The following is a 14089-nucleotide window of genomic DNA, read 5'->3' as shown; positions in this document are numbered from 1 at the left end:
TTTTTTTCTCCCCCTTTCAACTTCTAAATTTTGGTCAAGGTGAGTGGAATATAGGGTAGACTTTTCATTAAATTCACATTTCTGGATTAGATACTATATATAAGCTCTACAGATTGATTTTAAGGTTAAATATATTGCCAGTTAAGAGTGTTAGATTCTTTGCAAGTACAATATTGTAGAACTCTCTAGTTGAAAATAGAGGCAAACAGCAACTCCCCCTTGCAAAGAAGCAGGAACATATTCGCTTAAAAATCACTCTTAAATTAGGTTCGTAATAAATCCGAAAGCAAGGTACGGTGTAAGGCAATACATTAAAAGAGATTGCTAAAGTCTTATAGTTCAGCATGGTTCACTAAGAAAGTGCTCCTTATCTATATTGTAACACATGTTTCTTGAGCCCTATAAAATTAAAGTTGGAGTGTTTTGAATTAGACCTAAGCCGTAAGGGTATACATTACACTGGCTTCCAAATTTAGCATTATTTGACAGGTACTAAAATAGAAATCTTCCCCATTCATAAATGTTCACAGGCTCCATTTTGTGAATTTTTTTTATGAAAGTCATATTTATTTTTTATTGTGAAAGCATTCCCTATACATACAGAGTTAGAAAAAAAAATTAGTAAGAACAAAATGGCAATATTATATCCTTGCCAATTACAAATAATCAGGATTTTATTAGAATCAGGACTAGGATCTCCTATATGCATAAGCACTTAATGAGTAGGGAAGTACCTGTTTTGGCAAGAATGTAGACACCTTTTAGGAAATTGACAAAAATTAAATATTAAACATTGTTTATACAAACAATATCACCTGTAAAGTTAAGAAACAACAGGTTTTTTTATACTTTTCCAAATTAATTATTTTAATTAATTAAATGTGAATAAAATAACTGTCAAATTTTACCAAAATCTAAATAATTATTTCCTGGATATTAAAAATATATATATAGAAAGTTATTATTTCCTGCCTATTTTATCAAGTTAGTTTAGCATAATGAGAAATTGAAATTCAAAAGTGCTTTAAAATCTGATTACAATCGGAGTGACAAAAAAGCTTAATATTATCTGAAATTTCTTCAAGAATTATGTTATTTCAAGTTATTTCCCATTAAACAAATCAATGCTGAGATTTTTTTAGCAGTGATTTGTTAATTCTCTAAAATTAAATTTGGGGACACAATTATCATTGAAATAAATTTTTTGATATAAAATAACCTGACACTAGAAATTTTGAAAACACTTGGACATATAATTTTTAATTTAATTTAGATATTAGACAATTTGTACAACTTTTGTTAAGTTTAAGGAAAACTTTACAAAGTCTCTTTTCGTTTCTCGTCAGGGGGTCTGATTACAATGGACACTTTCAAAATGTTTTTTGTTTAGTAAAGTATATGTTATAATTTATGATGAAGATTCTGTTAGAGTACTAACATCTAAACCACATCATTACTAACTGTTGATATTGAGCCTATATTTTCCTTTCTCTTTACTGAACTACATTAAATTATCAATGCACAAGGAATTTTTAAATTATATATGAGTTGAGTTTCAAATATGTATCAGAGATCACTATACAGTCTTACACAGCCTATAAATATAGTCAATATCCACTTGTAAAAGAAGACCATGACTGTCAACTCAAGAACATGCTAGTTTCCCCATTTTAATTGCTCTCAACTTAAAGATCACATTGTATCTCCTAGTCCAGCTTGTTCTCGACCCTGATAGCTCATCCCCCAAGCTTTCATTTTTTTTTTCCAGGTCATTGGGAAGTGGCCATCCTTAATGACCTATTCAAGATGTGCATTTCCCTTAATGCAAAGATAAAATAGAACATATTGTGCAGTCATGTGCAGATACAAGACAAAAATGAAAGTCAAAGCTGAAAGCAAAATGGACATAATTTTAATGATTCTTTTTAAATTTTGTGCATTGGATTCAAACAGCAAACTGTGTGCACTCAACTGTTATCACAATGTTGTCAAGAGGTCTGTGTCTTTTACCATTTTACACACAATTGTTCATTACAGTATGTTATCAGCCTCGTGGAAACCAGAGGTGTGGCATGGTAAGCAGTGGTGGTAGTGCACCTAGCTTTTATATTATCTAACTTGAAAATATTTCTCTTCTATGATTCCTTTTTTCTTGATAAAAATAGTTTTCACCAAACGTTGGTGGTGCACACGCACTACCATTCGTGCTTGACATCACACCCCTGACTGGAACACATGTTCTTATTTTGTTGATAAAAAGTATTACAAAAATTTCCATACAAAAACTATTTTCATAGAAATCTTGCATTTCCACAAATAAACCTGAACATTTTTTTGAAAAAAACTGCTCAAGGATTTTGTTCATTTAACATCGTGACTGTATTGATAAATGCAGTCCACTTCAAAGTTCTCCTTGCATACTTTTCTATAGGTGACCAGTCCCCTCTCTCTTACCACCAAGGTCTTCCCAGGCTCCATCGAGTTCATTTATGGCAGGAACAAGGGTTTGGAATGACATATCTGAATGTTAGAATGAAAGCTTCAGTCTTCCACATAACTATAAATATTCAGCCCTCTTCTACAACTTATGACAAAGATTGCAAAACATCATCCTTTTTAACTCAGAACCACTGAGCCAACTGTTGCTTTCTTATTCTTGGGATGGGGTTGGTGAAAGAGTGTGTGGGGTGGGTGATAGGTAGGAATTAGAGTAGCATGTTAAAGCTCCTGCCTTGGAGCTTTAAGAAAAAAAATTATTGCCTTGGTAATTGACATTTCTATTTCAATCAATGACACAGACTGTCAAGAAAAAGAAAAAAAAAAAAACAAAATAAAAATAAAACTGATGACGATCTGCTTTATATTCACGTGCCATGAAATCCAGATTTGTTTTGCATTACATTTGTTTCACATCCTATGAACACATATTGTCTATTCAGATGATCATTATACTGAGTAGTTGGGGGCTAGTACATCATCACTTCTATTATCTGGGAGTTCAGAAGACTGTACTGTTTCTTGTAACACTATAGTTTTTGCTGATTCCAAGTATTTTTATTCTTAATGATTCTTTTACTGGTTACCCTGTTGGGCATTGATATTCCATCTCCAGGCAACAGTTAGACTTCAAAAAGAACCTATAATTTCTCACTGGACTGCATTTGAAACCAGCCACAAAATGAGTATGTAACATTCACTCAGAAGAAGGGAAGAACCCATGATAAACAGTGTAACCCCGTGTAACTTGGTTGATCCATGATGCTTGTAAATCAAGTCTGATCATTGCAACTGTTTAGATCACAAAGTCTGTAGTTCATAGACACAGCGGCATGAGGTAACTCATTTTTATTTTGCACAGGTTGCATATTTCCACAGGAAACATTCTCGCTAAATTGTTTGGAAAAAGACGACAGTTTGTGCTTGGGTGTTTGGCCTCCCAGCTTTATGCCATGGTTTCTTTACCTGGCAACCTTCTGTCGTTAAATGTGTGCATGTTGATAACTTCTTCTGTTTTCACAATAACTGGGGCTTGTGGCTTGTGTTTTAACCGACGCTGGCACTTCAGGGACATCCTCAGTTCTTCAACCATGGCGCTACAGAAGGACCTCTATAGAAGAACAGAAAAATATAAGTATTATAAAACCGACAAACTGCCTCTGTTCAGAAACAATTTTAAAATAATTCTCAATCAACAAAGAAGCTTCTAGATTTGAAAAAAATATTATTATAGACGTTAAAACAAATTGTTACACTTTTAATACACAACACACGATAATGAAAATATGTTATCAAGGTGGACTGGCTTAAAGAAAATCTCCGCCTGATACCAAAATGAACTGCTAATTACTAACACACATATTGCATGTATCTTGAATAAGATTTTCAGATGGCACTCTATAACATAGAATAGCATTATAGGTAAAGATCTACCATAAAACTTAAAAACTTAAATACATACACATATACACAAATCTACAACCAGAAATGCATTCTTGGTACTTAAAAAAAAAAAATAGAAGAAATACACTACTTTTTAGATCACAACATGGGATATACAAACTTCCTGTAAACATGGACTTTTCACTGAGGATCTCAAAACAGAACAAAAACAGCACTCACGCAGTTAGACAGGAAAAGAAGAATATAATTTTGAATATTTCATTTTATCTTTTCTGTGATTATGCATAAAAGCATGAATGGTGATTAGAAATAAATGTGATTTAATCATAAAATGGCAAATTTTACCAAGTTAAAAAGCAATAAAAATATTAATCTTTTTTATTATCAGCTTGATAACTGAAAGTTGGTAAATAACCTATCCTATGAGGATAAAAAATGACCTTAGAAATATATTTTTTACTTAATTGCTATCTCATTAGAAATAGGTTTGCTAGAAACTCTATATGTGGAGCTTATTATTACACATTCCTCAAGATTCATATTAGAGTCATATATGTGAAGCAAAATTTTGGTAGTTACTCTGAACCTGATTGAAATACATGTGTGTTAGTTGCATTTAAATCAGATTCATAAACCAGCTGTGTATGATATTGAAGCTCAGATGGTCTAAGACTTAGGCTGTATCAAAAATGTGGACAGCAACCAAAGATGTGAACGAGTATGAAAAATTTACACAACTACAAAAAGTGATGTAAAAACATAATGAAATAAACCAAAGCAAATATGCATGTGATTGACTTTATTTTTGCTTTATGTGTCGCAGCTTTGTTATTTATCAACTCAGGCTAATTCCTAGATAACTAGATAAAAATACTTTTTATGTGTCATATTTTTAAAAATGATTTTGCATGCAGAATCTTTGGTGACATTAAAAATAATACTTTGAATTAAAGTAGGCATCTGTGTGACAGAGAAAACTGGTTGAGAGAGATGGTGGGTGATTTTCTGCATCTCACACCAGAGATTCCAACAGAATATCCTGATGGAGAGTTCTGTGATTTTTGACCCTTCTCTAGTATCTTCTTGTCCATCCCTGACCAGATCCTCATTTTTCCTCTTATGGTTCATTGAATAGTTTCCATAGTCATAGTCTTCCTAACTCTATAACCACCCTACTGCTTCCCAAAAGGCTCACAAATACCAGGATAATATATTTTTAACACCAATTTATTAATAGCAGTAATGTCTAAGAAACAGGTCAAATTCAAATATCCTATTTTTCTCATAATGGCTCTCCATTTTCTCCTTGCTCTAGGGCCCTGCCAAGTTCTTTCATCTTTCCTACACTACATCTTCATCCCTTACCTCAGTAATTAACCAGCTTCACTATTTTCACTGGGTTTAGTTTTATTCCCTCAATAGTTTGCACTCATTATCATGTATTTCTTCTATCTGGCCCCTAGGTCTTCTATAGGTCACTCTCACTGAATCGCATGCAAAGAGCAGAGATCAAATTCTCATGGCAGAGACTGTACACATATGTGTTCTTTAAGTGCTACCTGAATAAACAACAAAGGACACATGACCCTAATATTTTAACTCATATTTAACAGTGTTTCAAATTCAATTCCTTAAATAGGTTTTGTTTTGTTTCCAGAATTAGAAGTTTAGCAAAATGTGTTTTATAAAAGTAATCAAATCAGGCAAAACTTTAGTATTTGTTTAATAACATTAATTTAGTAAAATATTAATTTATTAGCACTTGTTATGTGGTGAGGAATAAAATACTGCTTGTGAATTTCCCATTAACTACAGAGTTAGTGCCATGTGATATTTATTATGTGTTAAATTATAAGGTCCTGAAATTCATGAATTATGTTTATATTGAAGGATTTATATGGCACGTGACAGCCAGTGTATGGACATGTGTATTGCTTAATACGTACTATTAGATGTACTTATTAAGAACAGGATGATAATGATGATGAAGATGGTGATGGTGACAACACTGAAGAAATGGAAAAATCTGTCTCCAAAAGGGGGAAGGATACATAGTCTTGAGGTAACTTAGTCTTGGCTCTCTGTTGAAACATTTAACAGAAGAATTGATTAGACGATGACAAGGTCACACCTTGATCCCAAATGACCCTTAAAAAGTTATAAGATATGAATAATATTGAATTGTTTGACATAAAGCTTCACTTCAAACCAGTGCATTTCCCAAATGTTAAATAATTTGTAACACTCTCTTTTGAAAATCTGAATATTCAGACATTTTGACTGCATTAATTTCAAAAAATAATCCATAGAAATAGTAATTAATTTTTTCCATACTAAGAGAGTGGTCTAACCAGATTATTTTTTAGAAAAAAAATCATAAGTATACATACATATTGAACTATGAAATGGCTCAATTTTATTTCTAGTAAGTTAAGAAATACACTCTGTATTAAGTACTCTATACTTACCTCAGACTATAAACAAAAATATATAAAACTATTTTAAGCAATTTTATATAGTTTCGCATTTATAATGCTGAGTAGTATAAAATATAGTTGAAGAAACTGTTCTAATCAAAGACCAGAATAGTTAAAACTTTTATAATTTAAAATTACCTTAAGTAAATTATATTTAAAAAATTTAGACACTATCTCAAAATTGTATACATGTAAAACCTCATGGTTATCATTCTAGGCTCTGTTGTATAAGGCTATTGGAAAGTGAACATTTTAATCGAGCAATCTTTAGCCTTGATTATTTGTTTTCAAACTATCATTTTTTATTCATTTTCTCTGAATAAACTGAATTTTGCCGGCTCTTTTTTGACCTATAAATATTAGTTTACTTGAAAAATAGTTTTTATCTCTGCTTACTAACAAAGTCACGGTTAGACAATAGTTTTTCTTCTCACAAAATATTTGTAATCCATCATAAAACTATGAACAACTCCTGATGTGAGCAAGATTTTAGAATCAACATGACAAGGTAAAGGAATTTAATAATATCCTAAAATACTGTTCATTTGTGGCACTAGTGCAAACATATTATTTTCTTTTTTAGAGCTTTAAAATGTAAATTCATTTACTAAATCTATGTACGAATCTAAAGTTTAACCTACAGATATTTTTGTGAAATATAGTTGTTTCCTCAGGCTGTATGTTGCCAAAAATTACTGTCTCCCTTTTAAATAAATATTTTCTATACAATAGAGAAAATTGTATTTCCTACTTCTCATTATCATTGGAATTTTTATAAAGCCTTTTTAGTGGACCAAGAAATAAGGCTTTGAAAAACCGAAGTGCACTTAAAACAGGAGTTCATCAGGTTATCATAAATTAAAAAAGAAGAAGAAAGAAAGAAAAAAGGAAGAGAGACAAGTAAGCAAGAAAGAAAGAATTTAAAAAGTAAGCTATCTTGACTGTCAAATCACCCCTCTCTAGAAGGGGAAATTCAAAAGTCATGTCATTAAATAAAGTAAGTTCCTTAGGGTGAAAATAACAACAAAAAAAGTTTCTCCACATTCATGTAACAGACTACAAAAAGAAAAAAAGGAAAGGCACATGGATACTAACCATTATTAAAAACCTCTTTTAGTAAGTTTCAAAAGTTTACTAAACAGTGTCTGGATGGTAGGGTGGCACTAACCAAATAGAAGATTCCTGAAAATGAAAATTTAAATCTTTGAGCTGTTAGCATGTATAATTGCATTTAAGTTACTAAAACTCATTAGAAAATTCACTGTATTTAATGAGCTACACTATATTCACACATCTCTGTTTCTTGAAACAACGAAGGTCTGAACACATTTAAAGAATGAACTTGGCTATACTTACACTTTTTTTAAGGCTATATTTTGAATTTTGAGTATAATCAGAAAATATATAAATAGTCCATAGACAAATGTTCTCAAGAATATCATTACTGGTATAGAATCATGTATTATTAACAATGTAACTCTCAAATTTATACATACATTTCTTATTGGATAACATGATGTGACAGTACATGGAGAAGCACAGACTTTTTTTTAACATTAGAAATCTAGTTGTAGCCATGGTTCACACTGAACACTGACATATTTAAACTTCACTTTTAAGTTAAAACTGTTATATTTAGCAATGTCTTTTAAAAAGAGCAACTGATGAAAAATAACCAGTTTCATTTTTCAACTTTTAAGGCAGTCACTTTCATGTTGAACATATGTATTCGTCTTTCATCCAAAGGAGAAATAATCGTACAATATTATTCTTTTTTACCAAGTCTGTAGTTAGTATTTATTTTTAAGGAGGAATCTCTATTTTACGTGTCTTACTATCTTATTCTTTGATAGTATAAAATTAAAAGAATATTTGAAAATTAATTCAAAATAATTTCCAATCATTTTTATATGCATTTGCTACTTGAAGCCCTACCAAAATATCATTAATGTGCCTTTATCAGATTTTGCAGTTCAATTTTCTAATATATAATAGCCCATAGCAAACAAACTGTATTGTCATGTTTGTCATTTAAATTATTTGATAACTGATTATGGAAAACTAGTCCATTCTGAGAATTTTCTAATTAATTTCTGACTCTGTAGGTCTTTTGCCCAAAGACTTCTGAATTACATGTAGTGAAGACAAACCAGTCATTGTGATCACTTGCAGAAAATTATCATATGTAAGGTGTTAACTAAAATGGAATAAAAAGTATATAGAATGTAATATATTTTATATAAACATTGGCGTATGAAATAAGGACAATAAGTGTCATTTGATATGACCCACTCCTTTTGATTTATACTTTTAATTTATAGGCTTTTTGAAAAACTCAAATAGCTGATGTTATACATTCAGAAGTATGAATTGACCTAAGGCTATACGAATATAACACTGAAACAATGAGAGATGAAAAAGGACTCATTAAGACATTCCTGATAAAAAATATACATAAGCAACTTTGATCTTCATATTTAGTTTTAGAACAGCTATCTTTACAAAAAATTATATTATTTAGAGAAGCAGTGCAGCAGTCAGAAGCGACTTTACATGCAGTATCATATTGCTCCTACTGCTTAATCACTGCAGTTTTACAGCTAGACAAACTACAATTCAAGAAGGCAAGTTAGCTATCTAAAGCCATGCACATAACCGGTATCAGAGATAAGATGGTAACCCTTTTCTCTTGACTTCCATTCTTGATTCCTTTATTATATTAGACTGCCCCCTTAGCAGTTATTTGATTTTCATCTGAACCTTTTTCCTGGACTTATTCCTTAATAAATGTTAATTTTTTAATGTTAAATAATAAAGCAGACAGGAACAATTTATGGAGCAAAAAGAAATGCATTTCTTTCCTAGTGAGTAAAATGACAAAAATGCTAGGCTTCAGCCTGTATTATTTCAACAATATATAATCAAATATTAAAATATTCTCAGAAACCTTGACTATTACAGAAACAGTTACCCAATAACTTCATATTGCATTTTGCAAATACAATGAGACAGAGAAAAATGGAGCATCATTATACATGTTTTACACTTCCCCTATTTAAGCTTAAAAAATCAATAAATAAGGTCTGACAAGTTTCAACATCATTTTTGTCAATAGAGCTGTGAAGTGCATTTTAAGAAAAAGCAATGTTAATCATCACATTCTTGCTGGTAGTCATAGAGACACAATTTTTCACACACACACACACAAATAACTAATGCTTAGTTCTAGGAGAGCTCTTTGTGCCTAAAGTCTACCAGTTGGAATATATCAGCTTTAGGAATAATAACGATACTATAACAACAGCTGCTTACGATCCCAACTCCTAGTGACCCTATAGGACAGAGTAGAACTGCCCCATATGGTTTCCAAGGAGTGGCTGATGGAGTCAAACTGCCGACCTTTAGGATAGCAGCCGAGCTCTTAATCACTGAGCCACCAGGGCTTCATACTAAGAACTGCATGTATAGTAACTATATTAATTTTTAAAACAATTTCATTTATGGAGCATTCTGAACCCCATTTATTTATTTTAGAGAAATTCAGAAAAACTAAGTTTTATTCAAGTTTGAATGAAGTTGAGATATGATTCCCAAGTCTCTTTTATTCGAAAACCCATGCTTGATGTGTAGACCCAAGGAAGAAAACTATAGTAATTAGACAGTGCTTATGATAAAAACCTACAATCTGTTTACCCATTTAAGACCCCTAGTACACATTATTTTTCCCAGTGTAAGTTTAGGATGGAAAACTATCAATAAAAAATTGTTTTTGTTTTTCTGGGTGTGTATGCGTGCAATGTGGTATAGTGTAAATAGTGTTAGACTAGGCATCTTTGACATTGGAAAATGTACTTGACCCTTGTGGTACTTAATACCCTCTCCTGTGCAATATGGACAATAACATTTACAGTGTTTTTGAGGTCATTTTGTATTCAAATGAGATACTCTACTTCAAAAAACTTTGTTTATTAAAATAAAGTTATAAAATTATTATCTGTCAGGCTACAATCTTAATTTGAAAACATCATTTGTGGGGATAAAAAGAGTGACAGTTCACAAGTGAATTATTTAAAAATACTTTGGCTGATTTGAAAGTGAATTTGTGAGCAAAATGGAGATTATTATTATTTCAGAGTATGATTTTATGTTTACATGTAAGGATATTTTTAAATATTAGCCATTTAGTCCTTATATAGGTCATTGACAGAAATTTAGAGACACGCTGTCAGAGAAAGTCAGTGATATAGAAACATTACAAAATTGACTATTTGTCCAAAATTTATTTACAGCTTTTAACCTCAGAAATGCATGCTTTGTAGCTAAATTTTCTTAGATTAAAAATTTATTTAGGAGTTTTAACTTCTGAAGAGTTAAATACAGCTAAAATTCCATATATTAAATGTAATTAATGGAAAGGATAAATATTTTGTGGTTTGTGAAAAGGCATTACTTGGAAAAATGTAAATATTGAAATAAAATCTTTACTGATGATTTATAACAGTTTGCATTTCTATAGCTTATCTAATAAATGGCTTCTTTTAAAAAGCATCGCTCTTGTGAGAATTAATCCTTCAACATTCTGAGAAGTAATTTATGAGACTATTTTAAAGTAGGAGCTCTGGTGGTGCAGTGGTTAAAGTGCTTGGCTGCTAACCGAAAGGTCGAACCCACCAGCCGCTCCACAGGAGAAAGATGTGACAGTCTGCCTCAGTAAAGATTTACAGCCTTGGAAACCCTATGGGGCAGTTCTGTTCTGTCCTATAGGGTCACTATTAGTTAGAATGACTCATAAGCAGTGGGTTTGGATTTTTCTTTGGTATTTTAAAGTAGTTTCTTCATTAACAGCAACTTTATAGAGCAATTTGTGTATAGGGACCTGTGAACAATTTGCTTTAATTCTGTTTTCATGAAATACAGATTCAACCAGCTTCAAAAATGTTTTCCCTGTAAATAGTGTTTCACTCCTGATCCCTAGTCTTGCGGGTTTAAACTAAATCATTCCAATTTTCTCCTTATCGTTCCCAAAATTGCAATGTTTCATTTATTTGTGCCTCTACTACTCTGATTTATGGTCACCTTTCACGTTTGTTACTCAGCAGTAACCTGAAGAACATTTTATGTGTTCTCACCTTTCTTTTGAACTTTCAGTGACTGGAAAAATATTATTTAGGGATCATCTTGCATATAATTTAACAATGTTCTATAATATAAATAACTACACTAACTAAAATGGACTCTGTTCTGAAAACAACAATACAATATAGTTCTTAAAATAATACTTCAATCATCTTAGAGGAAAGTTAGAGCAAAAATATATGTTTAAGATGGGGACACATATCTTACAAATTCAATGCCTCAGTAATAATTAACATGTTTTATTTCTCAGGTATTTTTCCTGTATTTAGTTTATTCTTAAGTAACAACAACAAAAAAATAAACAAAAATAAACCAATTGCTGATGAGTTGATTCCAACTCAGAGTGAATAGAGGGAACAATATATTTAATTTTTTAAAAAAGATTTTCCACGCCTGAGAAGTCAAAGATTCATATTCAAGCAGTTTAATAAAAGTTATTTGTACAGGTAAATCCATTTTAAATTACGTGGGAAAGAACATATTTCTGCATACAAATCAGACAAAAAAAATCAAACTAAGTTACGTTACTATTGTTGCTGGATAGCAAAAAAAAGCAGAATTATGTGTATCTTTTAAAAAAGGACACATTGAGATATTTAAGGAATGGTGACTAATTTTAAACATAAATGAGTAAACCATAATTATGTAATGCAATACTTTCATAAATAGTAAAATGATTAAGCTCACTTATAATTTATGCCTACAAAAGCAATATTGTATCATAAATATTATTATATAAATCACAATTTTATACATTAAGCAGGTTGTTTCAGTTATAAATAAGATTTGGAAGGTGGCAAACAGGATCCTTCAAACGAATCCCCATACATCCGAAATGCACTGAGGATTTTCTCAGGTATACAACAGTTTCTCAGATTGCTGAGCAACCCTTAAGTAGCAATGTGTTTAAAATCAGGGAAGAGGTAAGACACAAAGAAAATCAATCAGAAAATGCATATGTGTAGTTACTTTTTAAAACACAATCAGACAAGAAACATATTTACAGTATCTTTCCAAATGGACAAGCAGTTAAGTTTGAAAAATCAGAAAAATAAATAACTACTGTGAAAGTTTGAATAAATAAAAACAATGCATCTTTTATGCATTAATATACTTGCATCAAAATTAAAACCATTAAGCACTATAAAAAATGTAATACACCATCTTGTGGTCATCTGAAATGAATGCAATATACAGTTTTTTAGTTTTATACTGTCCACATATTTCAGCTTTATTTTCTATTATTATTTTTAACCTATCTTCATTTAAAAATGACACATTCTTAAACTACTCTTATCAAACAATTGGGAAATTTAAAAAAGACATCATGATCAAGAGCTGTTTGTTTTGATTAATATTTCACAAACTATGTGCTATAAAAGACATCTTATTTTTACCTTTAAAATAATAATAATGATCACCCCATTGCCGTCGAGTTGATTCCTACTCATAGCGACCCCATAGGACATAGTACAACTGCTCTATAGGGTTTCCAAGGAGCGGCTGGTGGATTCAAACTAACAACCTTTTGGTTAGTAGCTGAGCTCTTAACCACTGTGCCACCAGGGCTCCAATAATAATAATAATAATAATAATTACTAAATTTACCACTATCATCATCAAAGATATAATATCTAATATGAAAGATATTAGCTATTCTTAAATTTTATCCATAAAGTTCATATATCTTCCAGGCTATTTATATAAAGATAGGAAATTTCATTTGTTCTTTTAAAGAATACTGTAACGAAGAAGGAAAAGGGGGAAAGAGAAGAAAAAGATAGCAAAGCACTTTGGGGCTGAAACAGTGACTAATACAGCCTTGCTCACCTTCAAAGTTGCCAAACACAATTCATTGTATATTTGGTTCTCAATAAATGTTTGTTGAATAAATGAATAATTTCACAAGTGTTCATTATTAAAAGTTAAGAAATCTAAGTTAAAGGCATTATTGTGATAGTGTAAATAAACTGAATTTCTATATATCCTCATGCATACTTAATGATAAATTCTAGAAATATTTTGTGATTAATTATAATAAATTAAGTAACGTGTTACATAGCTGTATAGTTCAACCTAATAACATGTTCCTCAGGAAAAATGAAGAAGAATTGAGCCCAAGAACCTATTTTGTCCAAATAAATAAAACAGGTCACTTCTAATAAACCTATAATTATTTAATTTACCACCATTGAAACATAGTTCTTTTTTATGATGGGCTTTTCTAAATAGGTAACTAGAATAAACTTTATTATTAATTTAGATAATAGACAGATTAATAGAAAAATAGATGTTATACCACCGGGCACTGATGAAGACCCTGGAGATAAAAATGTAAAACAGCAGGTCCTTATCCTAACATATTAAGAGTATAATAGGGAGACACATACAGAAAGCAACAAATACAAATAAAATAGTGGGCTAAGGTGTAGTGGAGGAGCCCTACTGGCACAACGGTTAAGAGCTCGACTGTTAACCGAAAGGTTGGCAGTTTGAATTCAACCAGCAGCTCCACAGGAGAAGGACCTGGCAATCTGCTTCCCTTAAGATTATAGCCTAAAAAATCCTATGGGCAG

At 31.1% G+C, this 14089-nt stretch overlaps 1 protein-coding gene across 5 annotated transcripts in view; it reads right to left on the bottom strand.

The window, feature by feature from the left end:
• Positions 1 to 2861: 2861 nt before the first annotated feature.
• The window catches only part of GRIK2 (glutamate ionotropic receptor kainate type subunit 2), a 781170-nt gene continuing 769942 nt past the window's right edge, over positions 2862 to 14089 (bottom strand). For 2 of the 5 annotated variants that reach the window (XM_023727604.1, XM_004372422.1), the window contains 2 exons: positions 5847 to 5981; positions 3443 to 3607 (listed from right to left, as the gene is read on the bottom strand). In XM_023727604.1, coding sequence (XP_023583372.1) covers positions 5862 to 5981 — 120 coding nt within the window. In that variant the 3' untranslated portion in view covers positions 3443 to 3607; positions 5847 to 5861. Of the gene's footprint in view, positions 3608 to 5846; positions 5982 to 7472; positions 7560 to 14089 lie in introns of all 5 variants that reach the window. The other 3 variants (XM_004372423.1, XM_023727605.1, XM_004372421.2) reach the window with 2 other exon arrangements.

This window comes from Trichechus manatus, unplaced genomic scaffold (assembly GCF_000243295.1).
Source record: "Trichechus manatus latirostris isolate Lorelei unplaced genomic scaffold, TriManLat1.0 scaffold00017, whole genome shotgun sequence".
Lineage (NCBI taxonomy): Eukaryota > Metazoa > Chordata > Mammalia > Sirenia > Trichechidae > Trichechus > Trichechus manatus.
Note: the sequence above shows the minus strand (reverse complement) of the source record. Positions and strands in the feature narration are given on the sequence as shown.